Source organism: Thamnophis sirtalis, unplaced genomic scaffold (genome assembly GCF_051295495.1).
Source record: "Thamnophis sirtalis isolate CommonGarterSnake01/CBP01778 unplaced genomic scaffold, rThaSir2_p1.2 scaffold_11, whole genome shotgun sequence".
NCBI lineage: Eukaryota > Metazoa > Chordata > Lepidosauria > Squamata > Natricidae > Thamnophis > Thamnophis sirtalis.
Genome location: NW_028261391.1, coordinates 55,330,403 through 55,345,152, shown reverse-complemented (window position 1 = coordinate 55,345,152; position 14,750 = coordinate 55,330,403). Strand labels below are relative to the sequence as shown.

General features: G+C 33.2%; 1 protein-coding gene across 4 annotated transcripts in view; it reads right to left on the bottom strand.

Moving 5' to 3' along the window:
- VTI1A (vesicle transport through interaction with t-SNAREs 1A) overlaps positions 1 to 14,750 on the bottom strand; it is a 248,033-nt gene that overhangs the window by 66,109 nt on the left and 167,174 nt on the right. For 2 of the 4 annotated variants that reach the window (XM_087725835.1, XM_087725836.1), the window contains 2 exons: positions 6,550 to 6,620; positions 5,962 to 6,034 (listed from right to left, as the gene is read on the bottom strand). In XM_087725835.1, coding sequence (XP_087581961.1) covers positions 5,969 to 6,034; positions 6,550 to 6,620 — 137 coding nt within the window. In that variant the 3' untranslated portion in view covers positions 5,962 to 5,968. The remainder of the gene's footprint in view (positions 1 to 5,961; positions 6,035 to 6,549; positions 6,621 to 14,750) is intronic. The other 2 variants (XM_087725833.1, XM_087725834.1) reach the window with 1 other exon arrangement.

The window sequence follows — 14,750 nt, the reverse complement described above, 5'->3', positions numbered from 1 at the left end:
AATAAAATGTGTTATGATCATAAAGTAATGTTTGTATCCTCCAAATTATAGTAACAATGTTCAAGGAGCTTTAACATTTTAAATTTTTTTAAATTTTTAATTTTAAAAACAAACACAACAAATAAAATCTTCCTTCTTTACATACAGTAGAAAGTGTATCAGTTGGTTACAAAAGGCTTTCGTGCATCTCTTCCACAGTCATCAAGCATAATTCACATTAACTCAAGTATTTTAACTCAGATATTTATACATGTTACCCTTATCATACCTCCATTTTTATTTAACTATAATTGTTTAAACGGCCTTCATCATAAAATATACCATGATTTAGTACATAACCACATACTGGCATTTCATTTAATATTTCTAAAATCCTCCAGTTAACACTGAGTCCTTATGTCCTATTCTAGCTAAACATCCATAATATTTAATAGCAAAGTTTTCTAATCCTCCTTTCCAAATCACTTTTTGCAATTTTCATCCAGTTTCGTTATGTTGTACCCACATGTATATATATTTTCATCCAGTTTCGTTATGTTGTACATATATATATATATATATATATATATATATATATATATATATATATATATATATATATATATATATATATATATATATATATATATATATATTTTCATCCAGTTTCGTTATGTTGTACATATATATATATATAGGTTGTCATCATTATCCCTCCTTTATTTGACTATATCCTGTATCATAACATTTTCCCCCTAATAATCAAAAGTTAACTGTATCTAACTTAGTTCTTTTTTATTAACCTTTGTATATAATCCAAAAGGATTTCTAATCTTCCTTTTATGGGTACCACTCAATATTCATATCCAATTATTACTTCTCATAACACTACACATTGTATACATTATTATCATTTTCAATTATTTATTTAACTATATCTATTATCACTAAACTTCACTAAGTTTAACTAGTTTTAAGTTATATTCTTCCATTTATCAACCTGTAGTTTTCCAATAACAAAACAATCTCATATCTTCTGCCATTTGTGATACCAATCCTCTAATCATCTTCTTGATCAGCTTTGTATGGACTTCTCTTAGCAGCTCCTTGTTTATAAGATCTCTCATATAATCTTGATGCCCTCTTTCTGTTTCCTTATTCAGCTTGTTTTTGATTGTCAGCAGTGTTATCAATGCTTTTGCTAATAGAATTTATTTCTTTAAGTCCATGGATTCTTTAATTTTATCTTCTTCTATACCTTTGGAATAGATTTCCTCTCCCTTTAATTCCTCTTTCAGTATTCCATTCTTTCCATTTTCAGAAACAAACCAATTACCATAGACATCAGCAGGTTTAATCTCTTTATATTCATTTTCCACTTCAGTTTTTTGAGTTTCAATCACCCCATTTTGCATTTGATGAACATCCTCAATTTTTTCATCATATTTTCTTGTTATGTGCTCTAGGTATTCCAGTTTTTTCTCTACTATATTTGATAATATCTGTAGTTCTGAAAATATATTTTGCAAAGTTAAGACCTTTATTTTCTCTTGACGTTGTGCCATTCTAACAAACACAGCTGCTCTGGCTTGGAAGGTTAATAAAATAAAAAATAAAAGCATAGATTCACAAAGAACATTGTTTTCACTTTTCTCTGATTGAAAATATACTTCAAAGGGACATCTGTGTGTTTCCCTTCTTATCACTATGTAGCCAAACAGTAAAACCTTGTGGTGCCAAGTCAAAACAATTCGTGAAAAAAAAAACCTTCCGTTTTGAAAATACAAAGCTCTGATCAACAAAACCTCCCAGCCTCCGAGCTGAAACACTGTTAAAGAGTTTCTTTTTGTATCTTTTTTGTATTTCAAGTTAGAAAAAGAGGTCCAATCTTTAAATGAATTAGAAAAATACCCACAGCAATAAAAGAGGAAAACTTTAGTGTATAGATTACAGAGTCACAAAGAGAAGGTAGAAGAAGAAAACTTAATCCATCCATTTCAAAAGGTTTGCATAGATTCGATCCATGAAAATAGCATTTAAAAAGTAAGATAACCACTGTCCAAAACCATTCCAAATTTAATTCCGCCGCTTGGTTCTTCTATTCTTCAATTTAAATTGATTTTTAAGTTTTTATAGACAGTCTCTTTTTTAAAACAATAAAAATTCCTCACCAGCTGGAAACACTTTCTCTTTCCATATCCTTCTGTTTTGGAGCCATCCCGACTTCGTCAGCCTTGACTGGATTTTTTGTTGCCGGCTTGAAGAACTTATCTTGCTTCTTTCATGGATTTTGCGATATCCCCGAGATCAGCAAGACGTATTCTTCCTGTTCACCGTCTCTTCAGGACACTTTAGTTCCGTTTGGACCACCCAGTGGCAAAAGAGTTGGCTGTGGTCTCAGAGCATTGAGACCACACAACCATTGTTGCGACATTGGCTCCTCCTCCAAGGAGCTTTAATTTTGAGGATATATTTTATCTTTGGCATCTTTTCCTCTAAAGTTCCCCTTTTCCAGGTCTACCATAAAATTTTGAAACTACTAAAAATTAGCACCCTAGAAATTCTAGAGGAAAACAATGTTGCTGAAAGCCTAGACAGTAAAGGGGGGTCTATATAATTGCTAACAAACTGGACCGTTTGAATGAAATAAGGTTTATTTTTGCATACATTAGTACAGGGGTGTCAAACTTGCGGCCTGTGGACCAGATGCGTCACGCACTGGCCACGCCTACCCCTAGTTTAGCGAAGGGGACAAAAGTCATGATATGTCATGTGATAACGTGACAATGCAAGTTTTAAACCCCTGCATTAATAGTTCTCATTCTTTATCTATTGTTTAGAAGATAATTGAAAATATTAAGTTGTTTTGTTTTTTATGACTGCTGAATGGAGACAAATTTAACAAAATATTAAAATGTTATGTTAGCCTTTTATAACTGGATATGAAGACCAGGGTGAAGAAATAAGTTTTTTGGTATGTGATCAGGCAGAATTCTATTGATAGCAGAAAGCATTTGTAATGTTGGTGAGCCTTATATTTTGTACCAGTTACATTTTGAAAAATTGTAAGTTTGGTAACTGTGCTTATCTTGCAAATCCCTAGAGTCAGTTGCTATAGTGGTTAAGGCATCAGGCTCAAAACTGGGAAACCATGAATGCTACTCCTGTTTTAGCCTCAAATTCAGCCAGATGACCTTGGGCTAGTCACTTTCTCTAGTACTAGGAAGAAGGCAATGGCAAACTACTTCTAAAAACTTGCCAAGAAAACTGCAGGAACACGTACAAAGAGTCACCAGGAGTATGCACATGCACATACACACATTACAGGATATTATCACTGTGAAATTGATGGGCTAGAGTGCACTAGAAAATTTAATACAATTTCTCATGGTTTAAACACTCTTAATATTTCTTGCTATTCAAAAAAGAGTTACCTATATCACATTTAACTACTGTTTGTTCAGTCACTATTTAGAAATAATTCTATCCCTTATTTCTTCCTTCATCATTCCTCTTCTGTTTCTAACAACAGCTCTATTCATATACGCTTTTCCCAGAACTATATGTGTGTCACTAATGAGAAGGAGTGAGTCAAGAAAATATTCCAAGAGTATGGAAAAATGCATCCCTTGGTCTTTCAGATGCCATAGTAATATTTTTAAATGATCAGGTGATGAATCTATTCATAATTATGGTAGATAAGAAACTCACCATAGAATATTATAGAATCAAACCAACAATGCAAATATATAGCGGCAAATGAATTAATGGAGTCAAGATGCAGCAGGGTTTTCTCACTTCAGCTTAACAAACTGTTTCAACAAAATAAAATGAAACTCTCCAGTTTTCAGTTGAGCAATTGAATGCATATCTACAAGGCATCTAGTAAGGTTATATCAAGAAAAGGCAAACTGACTGCCATTCTATGATAATTGCTATATTCCAGGAATGTTAGGATAAATATTGTTCAGAGCCTTCCTTCCTCCCCTCCCCACGATCCTACAATTCAAAATTTGTTAATAAAGCAAATTTAAATTGTTTTTCATGAGTACACTTTTTTCCAAACAATTGTCCTAGCATACTATGATTACCAGCTCATAGTATCCATCATGTAAGCACAATGACAAAAACTTGCTATCACTTTTACCAATGCATTCACTTATAAAATTAAAAGTAAAATCTTCCTGTCTATTTTGATAAGTAAAACCATCTACATAGGAGTTACTTTTGCAACGAAAGAAGTTAAATGCCTTTCTCAAATATATATATATAAGACTCAACAAAGCTTTTTAAACATTTGACCATAATGCATTTGTCTGAGAACGGGAACCCATGAATATTTTACAATTTTCATTTGGCTTATGGAACACTTATAAACTAGGAGTCCTAGACAGACTGCCAAACATACAGTGTCAGAGGTTATAGTTAGTTTTTCTTTTTCACTCACTAGATGAGACTTGCAAATGTATTCAAACGCTATATGAAAAATCTATTTTATTTTGCTGAAAATAACGGACTCCTGAACTCCAGTCACCTGAAAGAAAAGCTGAGGTTCATCAAGCAGAAACATGGAAAAATACATTGGTTTAAAAACCCATAAATCCTTATTTGAATCTGCCAACCTGAAAGCGAAGTAAAGCCTGAAAAAACTATTTTTCTTAAATGCTATGTCTGATTAAGCCATATTCTTAAATGACAGCTGAACTTTAACATTAATATGATATTATTTAAACAACTGTATGACTTTTTTTTTACACTAAAAATGATGAATGATTTTTGGACAGCTCAACTGACATAAAGCAAGAAGCCCCTTTAATGAGATTTGACAAAATGGAGACATATGCAGAATATTCGTTACAGCTCATATCCCAGCCCTTTCCTGGGGAGGCTATAAACTTGCCCAAGGATTTATTATTATTATTATTATATTGATTGTCTACAGGCGCTGAACCATCTCCCTCAATTGCCACTTCCTTTCTCCATGGATATTGAATTTAGCTTGTGCCATTTACATATTACTCTTAATCAGAGAATTTGGTATGCTACAGTTCAGAGACTAAATTGTGTGAGAAGTTTGTGAATAAGATGCAAAGTGCAGTTATGTTAGCCTTTGTAATCTGATTGTACAAAGAAGAGGAAAAACAATCCTGTTTTCTCTTTAGAAAGTTAAGGATAGGTAGATACCTTAAACATCATAATATTATAATAATATAACAATATTATAATGTTTAATATAATAACTAATAATTTCCCTTTGATGGTATGATCGCTTTGCTTACAATTTGTAGAAATGAAAACAGCTGAGAATCTTGAAATTGCTTTCTCTCTAAACTCTCAATTTTACCAGAGGTAGTAGATGGAAGGAGATATCAAGCAAAGAAGAGATTGTATACTAAAATCACTTCCTCACCACCCCACTTTGCAGTTCAAGGACACCACTGGTACAGATCTTGTACTTATAAATTCATGATACAATTTTTGCTTAATTTATTTTGTAGAAATTATACTTTATTATGAACTTTTCATATTTGGGAGAGGAAGCTCAAAGCAGTGAGTTCAAAGAAAAATTAATTAGAGTTCAAATTGTTTCACACTTTGGTAATAAGAATGTGATACAACAGAGCTCTTTTCTTGCATTGCAGGCACTATGCCTTAACACATGGTTCTGCCCCTGGTTTGGACTTAATAGCTTCTGGGTTTCTAGAAGGTCATCTGCATGCCTCCTTATATTTCTCTACTATATGAAAAAAGAGAAATCCAGAGGCTGTATTTTCCATTCTGCAAGATAACTGCAAGAATCCTCTACTGTGTTATTGTATACTTTTATTTATGCTTTATTTTAGTTGCCTATGTTATCAGGCTAGTTCCTTATCTGAAAATTCAAGTCATTTGAAAGTATATAATACTATGATAAAAATGTGAATTTTATCTATAAATCTAAATAAGAAAAAAGGAAGAAAAAGAAAGAGAAAGGATCCCTACCTTGCTCTTACCTTCGTAACATTCCTGTAAGGATTCTTGAACTCTTTCCCAAGTTCGCATCAGTTTCTCTAAGCTGTGGAAGAATAATATTCTAAGACTGAACATGATCAGATATATTGAGTTCAATTTTGTTAACATTAATTAATCCTTGCTGTACATAATCTTCACATATTTAATTTTATTTATTTACTAGAGTTCATAGGCCACTTGATACTGAGAAACTTCGATAAAAAGTAAGAACAATACAACAAAAGAAATTGATAACTATCTAGAGTATTTACTTGAAATTTGAGAATTAAATATGAAGTTGACAACTTCTTGAGTATGAGTGTAGGAACTCTGTGGCTTGACAAATAGGATATTTGAGCTAGTTGGAGCCAGGCAGATAACAATTTAGAAATAATGTGAATAATAATTTTTATGGATAAATAATGTTGAACAATGAACAATGTTGGAACAATATTCAGAGATAAAACATTTCAGAAGCTCTGCCTATCTTTAAAAAAAAGCATTAAAGAGGCCCATTCATTAATATTATCTATAAATATTGAGTTCCACTCAGATTGTGTTTTTTTAATTTAAACTTACTCTGTCTCGAGCACGCTGGATCTTCTCTCTGTCATGACTGAGATTTTCTAATATGTCTTGACCAATTTGTTCTGCATGAAGGAAAAAAAGAAAGAAAAATAGCCAACAAGTGAAAATAACTGAAAAACAGGCAATAACATCTGCATAAAATAACACAAATTTAAATACATTTGATAAACTGAAACCCAAAAAATAAGAATAATTTTAAAATATAAATTTTTAAAATGTAAAAACTAGTAGTTATCAAATATGTGAACTAGATTGCATACACAATGGCAAAACTGAGAATTGATATAATAAATTTATCTTGATAATTTAAATGATAAAAAAGTTATCAGATCACCCGGAAATTTAAATAAAGTAGGTGTAATTAACTGGTAACAAATGTCCCCGTAGAATACAGATGAACATGAGCTGTGCTTTTTATGACACCTAAAACACAGGGCAATATTAGGCTTAATATAATTTCCTATATTTCCATCCCACGACAGCAGTTGGGAGATTAAATCAAGCTGTATATTTTAAATATTTTGCCTTAGTACTTATCTGGTTTGATCTAACTGTAAGGTTAAAGGTTAGGTAAAGGTTTCCCTCGCACATGTGTGCTAGTCGTTCCCAACTCGAGGGAGAGGTGCTCATCTCTGTTTCAAAGCCGAAGAGCCAGTGCCTTTGGCATTTAGTCATGCTGGCCACATGACCATGGAGGTGTCTACGGACCATAGACATCTCCATGGTCATGTGGCCAGCATGACTAAATGGCAAAGGCGCATGGAGCACTGTTTCCTTCCCACTAAAGTTTTACTACTTGCATTTTTAAAAGTGCATTTGAATTGTTAGTTTGGCAGAAGCTGGGACAAGTAATGGGAGCTCACTACATTATGTAGCACTAGGGATTCGAACCGCCGAACTGCCGACCTTTCTGATCAACAAGCTCAGCATCTTAGACACTGAGTCACCACATCCCCTACTGTAAGGTTAAGATTATTAGACAATCATAGAGGCCTGGTTTCTTTTGGATTGCCGTTTCCTAGTAAGATTTGTAGTTGTCTGCCAATATTAGATAGATCAGCCCACTATGACTATAATCTTGTTTCAACCAGTAAAAAAAGATTAGATTTAAGTTTACGGATTCCTGCTTCTTGTTGAAGTATTGCTTTGGAACACAGTGGAAAATCTGGAAATTACTTAGAAATTTTGTTTGAATTCTTCCTAAATTGATCATACTGTTATATGATCCTACCCGAGTCCCATATAGCAATTGTTCTTTAGCTTCAAACAATTGCAGCAGGGATAAACTGTGCTCCTCTATAAAAATAATAAGTTGGTATAGCTGATGCACATCTATGTGCATTGAAGGATACATAGTCCAGGTGAGTATTTCTGCTTCCTCAGACTTAAAAACTATTTCTAAATATCTAAAAATCCTGACCTGCTCAATGGACTGCCTATCTAAGTTCCATATGCTCTGTCTTGAACACTTAGAGACCGCCTTCTGCCAATTACCTCCCTGCGACCAATAAGATCACATAGATTAGGCCTCCTCCGTATTCCATCGGCCAGCCAGTGTCGGCTGGCAACTACAAGGAGGAGGGCCTTCTCAGTAGTAGCCCCGACCCTTTGGAACGAGCTCCCTGTGGAGATTCGTACCCTCTCCACCGTCCAAACCTTCCGCACAGCCTTGAAGAACTGGCTAGCCCGTCAGGCCTGGGGACAAGGATAGTTGCCCCTCCCGAATGATGAATGTATGTTGTTTGCTATTTTATTATATGTTTCTATGTTTAATGTCTGTATTCCCCCTCCCCGATTTTATGTGAGCCGCCCTGAGTCCCCTCAGGGAAAAGGGCGGCCTACAAATATTAATAAAATCTAAAAAAAAAAAATCTAAAAAAAATCTAAAAATCTTAGAGCACTAAAGTAAGACTGTTAGTTTTAATGTAATGTATTATTAGTTCCTTCTCAGTTCAATGATAACATAAGTGACGCATCTGGGAGTTTGACAGCCATGCTTTTGAGTGACAATTTAGAGTATTCCAAGCTTCATGCCATTCATGATTGAATCAAACATGTGTTCTTGGATCATGCTTAATTGTAACAAGTTGGGGAGGTAATTAATAATAACTAAAGTTGTCATCCACTATAGCTAAGTAAAGAGATGTGGTAGTTTCCTTCTAACAAAGTTAGAGATTATTGCTGCTTGCTTAGATGTCCACTTAGCATGAGTAGGGCAAAGGTCACTGTTTCAGTGTGGTAAGAGAATAAAAACAATCTATCAAAGATAGTAGATATTTATAGTAACTTCGTAAGTTTAAACAATACTAATCATTCCCATTATGTGTAATCATGGGTTGACATAACTAAAGAGGTAAGTTATCCACAGAGACCAGTCATTCATATGACTTTCGACTCTCTACTTTTAGCTGCATACAGTATATCTAGAAGCAAAAGGTGGTTCAATATAAGCATTGTGAAAGAACTTTGAAAGAGGTGCTTTGAATGTGCTGGGCTAAACAAGGAACACTTGTTTTTGAAGTGACAAATCATGGAGAAATTACGAAGCAAGTAGTTGGGTATGCAGATACTGCGGACATAACTAAAAGTAGCAGCTGCAGAAACCTAGAATAAGACACAGCTAGTTTAATATCTATGAATTTTGTTATAACACAAAGCATCTTTAAAATGCACAAAACTAAAGAAAAAAGTTATATGATTTTACAGTAAAATTCTGAAAACAATTTGATCCCTCAGTCTCTTTAAAGACAACTTATCAAATGAAAAGTTTAATAACTGATAAATTTCTAGTCAACAATTAGCATTACCAATAATCAAGATAGAGAGCTGTCAATTTGATAGTTTATTTTATTTTAATTGTTATGGATGAACATGTCACTAAATAAAACCATGTAAAAATAAATTCAAATTAACATTCCTATAAATTATATAGGTTTAATACAAAAGCTTGGATATAAAGATCCATTTTACACTTGGAAAATGGAACAAAACAATGTTCAGTTTTGTGTACTCCTTTAAGAAAATAGCTTAAATTTTACTTTGGAATAATAGCACTATGGTGAGGAAGTCACTAGAATGGTGGTAGATAGTAAGGCAACTTTCCTTTTAGTGAAAGTTGTTTCCAAGATATAATTCACAAAGCTGTAGATCAAGTAACATTTCATAAATATGGTTTGATATACCTTTAACAGAATAAATTATCCCAAAATATTTTTTTAAATGGTTTTTATGTTCTATGGCAGCTTCTCCAACATCAGCGGTCCAGCTGAGGGGGGAGAAAGGAACTGGGCTGCACAAGCAGCGGGCAGGCACCACACCCAGCAAAATTGATTGTCTGTCAATCCATCTATCTATTATTATCATCATGAACTAATATCTGCAGCCATTCTGAGGGAATATTGAAGCGGGGAGAGAGTTGGTGTAGTGGTTAAGGCACCATTCTAGAACCCCAGGAAACTGTAAGTTCTAGTCCATCTTGCACACAAAGGCCAGTTGGGTGAGCTTGAGCTAGACATCCTCATTCAATCCCAGGAAGCAGGCAATGGCAAACTAATTCTTGCCCAGAAAATTGCAGGGATTAAAGCAGCAGTCGCCAGGAGCTAAAAAGTAATTTGAGGCACGGATGTGTGTGCACACATACATACAGTAATTATGAGGTGAGACTGATTATTGATATTGTTAAGATTCTAGACTATGAGCTAGAAAATCTAGGTTCTAGTCCAGGCTCTGTAATGGAAGCTCACTGGATGACTTGCTCCTGTTGCTTGCCCTCAACCCAGCCAACTTTGGAAGGTTCTAGTTGTGGAGAGAAAATATATAGATGGAAAGAGTGCTTTCATTAAAATGGCAAAAGCAGCACTGTGTTATCATAACAGAAGCTCTGTTCCTTTTGTACATGTGTGAGAAACCTTTCATAGTTTTTTTCCTTTGACCCCTAGATCAAAAGCCAATACCAAATGAAAATACCGCTCATCAATTAGATTTTTATATGGTCACAAAAATTAATAAATCAATTATTCGGTTTACAATTTGTCCTTTGCATAGATTTGCTTAGGTATAACTGCATATACTGTAACTCTGTGTTAAAGTTCTCAATATAGGTACCATTAGATAATTGTACTTCAAACGTTAATTGATTCCACACAATAAAATAAAGCTGCTGAAAATAGGACATAGAAGCATATCAATACAAAATCATTTTTTCATCTTTAATTTAATGTGATGTATACTTCTTGTCCTTTTATTCCTCGTTCTTCCAAGACAGTGAAGAGAACCTAGTCACATAAGCATACTTTAGCAAAAAGAAAAAAAGAAAAGAAGTGACGACATTTACTGCTATTAATGTTCAAGTCTGCAGTCACATATGAATGCATAGTCAAGGAATACTTCAGAAAAATGCTTATAGAAAATAAGTTTTGTTATGGCCAGAAGACCTAAAAGCAAAGAAAACAGATTAACTGCTGAGAAGCCTAGGAGTTGGCTTTAATGCCATTCATTCTTTGAATAAGAATTAGCACTGGGTAATCACAGCATATTTATGAGGCCTTTTGCCTGGTCCTCCTCTCCTGTGAATGCTGTATTATTCATTGCATGTGCCCTGACCTCAACGCGCTCCTGTTCTGACAAATCATACTTGATTAAGACAAATCTTTATTAGTTAGCTAGTCAACTTCCCCATTTATCATTTGTAAATCCTGTTCTTCTTTTTAGATACAGTAGAAGTGACTGAGACCATTTTTCTCCCTTACAAATACTTGTTACAGTCAATAAGTACAAACAAAATCCCAGAAATTGGTAATAGATGATAAAACATCAATTTAATGGGTATAAATTACAAACACCGCAGAGCCAGAAAAATAACATATTTCTGTTGGCTTGAGAAAAATGATAATTAAAATTAACCAATATTTTCTTTAGGGAAAAAAAGTGTATTGTAAAGTTGGAAACCCAGAGTTTTAATTTTTTTTTTAAAGAAAAGCAAGATGCAAACTGCTGTGGCTACAAGTTTTAAAAGTCTAATAAAAGAACCATAAACTAAGAAAAACACAAAGCTGAACATTATTTACAATTATTTAAAATTGCATGAAAACATAATAATAGTTTCATATCAAACAAGAGGTAATATGCTTGAAAAATAATCCAATAAAAAGTTAATTTATTTCAGAAATGCATGTAGAATAGGGTAATGTAAAAGGCATATTAATCAAGACTATTATTTAAATCATTTTAAAAATTATTGATATCGTCACTTGCTCAGATTTGAACAGAATAGATAGCCTTTTGTACAATTTAACGACTTCAGCAGCAATTTCATGTATTAATTTAATTATATAGTAATTTTAATTATAGAGTTATTGGAAATTATTTCTGAATAAAAAACAACTATGATTTTACAGGACATATTTGGCAAATTATACAATTTACTGTTGTGTAAATAATAGACATGCTTTGTCAAAGATGCCTGCAATGGGAAGTGAATGATGCACCAAGATAACAAAAGAAATTACAAATCAAGCTCAGCTATCATTTACAACTGTCAGTAAAAACCTGTCAATCTCTACCAGCCACAAATACAAAATGAAGTATTTTTATTAAATATAGCACAGTATATAAATTTTAGAAAAATCATGAAAGAAACAGTTTAAAGACAATGGTTTTATTGACAAAAGTTCCTTCTGTCCATAAAAAGAATTTGAATTCTTTGAATAATTCTGGCAAAGAAAAGACCTCTTTGACATACAGCAAAACTTAGACAATCATCAGCAAATCTGTGTATTCTGTCCCTACATCTTTTTTCTTAAAAACTGAAAAACCTTAATGGCTGCTATAATGTCATATGTGGGTATCTTGGATCAAAACCTTCCTGAAATCAGAATTCAGTAACTCCAAATATTTCATTTTATTTTCATGCTTTGGAAAGCATGTAGAACGTGATTTAAGATAGCATTCTCTTTCTAGTGGAAAATCTTTTTCCACTAGTGCTTATTAATTTATTTTATTTACAATATTTGAAAACTATCCCAGTTCAGATAACACTCTGCATAACAAAACAGGTATACAATGAAATAGAATAAAAGTACAAAGAATAATATGTGAATATACAAAACATAAAATATAGCAATTAATATAATAATTACTCACTATTATTTAACATCAAATGTGGATTGGAATGGGATGGTTTTATTAGCTATACAAGCTGATAACCCGGCGTTGCCCAGATATTTATTTATAGGGGAAAATGTCCGGCCAAACCTAATTTCTAATGTTGGATTTTCCCCCTTACCAGAGGAAGCCCCCTTGTGGAGTACTATGAAGCCGTTATCATTGCAACGCCACTGCGAAGTACAGTAGAAGCCATTTTAAGGCACAACAGGCTGTATCTTAATAGAACACACACCGAGAGGTGTTAGGGGTGTCTTACCCCCACAGTATTTTTTCCAGATAATACATCATCTGTGTACCAAGTTTGGTTGAAATTGCTTGAGACATTCCAGAATTACACTGGTACACACACACACACACACACACACACAGATGGGGGGGGGTAGATAGAATGAATGAATGAATGAATGAATGAATGAATGGAAAGAAGTCAATCTTCTCCCAGAAGAAATGTATGTCAGAGCAAGGGCGATATTCTGGAAAGCTCTGCATCTTGGCCCAAAACCCAGTTAATGTCTTAAGTGGATAAGATGCTCTCAGCATGCTTTCTTTGGATGTTCAGACCAGATAGGCAGAGACAATTCTGCCAGTGGTTTTGCAAGTTTATTTCTGTTACAGGTAAAGGTAATTAATGATTACCATAACAAACAATTCCACATTATCCTTTGCATAAACAGTTTATAATGTGTTTAAGATCAATCTGTCTGTCTATCTACCTATCTATCTATCTATCTATCTATCTATCTATCTATCTATCTATCTATCATCTATCTATCTATCTATCTATCTATCTATCTATCTATCTATCTATCTATCTATCTTCTATCTTAAAATGTTATGTAGTTGAATATAAGATCAAATGTAAGAAACATTCTTTCAGATCTCTGTTTTTTAAAAAAAATAACCAAACAATTCATCAGAATACTATAATTATGCATGCATAATATAAAATGCAAAAATCATTGGTCTGACAGATTAATATAAACCCCAATTTACCAACAGTCTTCTCTCAAATATTCAAAATCTGTTAAACTGATGTCAGCATATCAGTAATTTCACAGTTTTAAAACAGTTAGAAATGTAATGACTACATTGCACTTGATTAAAGCATTTACAGCTCTAATCAAAACCTGACAGTAAGATCAAAGATGATAACTTAAAACTCTCTTCTAATTATGTTTAAAATGCCACACCTCAGGCCTGTCTCTCCTATTCTTTTTCATACTAAATTCAGCTTAAGAAAGATCTAACACTTCTTAACAGTTCATTATCCAATAAAACTATTCAAAGCTTAAAAGCAATCTACACAATTAGTCAAGACCTCGGGGAGTCCACCGGTAGTCTTTATTACAGGCCTTCATATTAAAACACCTTAATTATATTTGTCAAATGGATTTCATTAAAAACCATCGTCACTTTAATTTTCATATTTTGACAGGGCTAGCATAGACATTATTACCACCTGCCATGCAATGAAGTACAACAAAATTAACAAATTCCTTCAAATATAATGGATTTCCCCCTTTTTTCCACCTTAACACATTTCTTCCGTCAAGAGAACAAATGGCAGAAATTAAGAACAGTTTAAAACCGTAATATCTAAACAAACAATATAAGCTCTAACATCCTTGCAGCAAGCTTATATAGTCAGAAATCTTTTATATTTATATAAAAGCACATACCACATCTGAATTATAAAGACAAGACATCAAACAGAATTCACAGATATTTAATCAAATGACAACCATCAAGACTTGAAAGAAAAAGGCATTCTATGCTGCATTTTACGCTCCTGCCATATTCAGCAATTGGTATAGCTTCTGTGGGTAATAATTATAATTATGGCTGGTTGGAATTAAAGTGCCAAGTTCTCTATATTTTCAGACACAAAACAAACAACTAATGGAGTTTCTACATATTTTACAGCAATTAGCAATATTCAAGGACTATTAATAATTAAAATGGAAAAATAATAGTGTTGAAGTACTACTTTCCAGAAATGACATACATATTATGTTACGATGAAAACA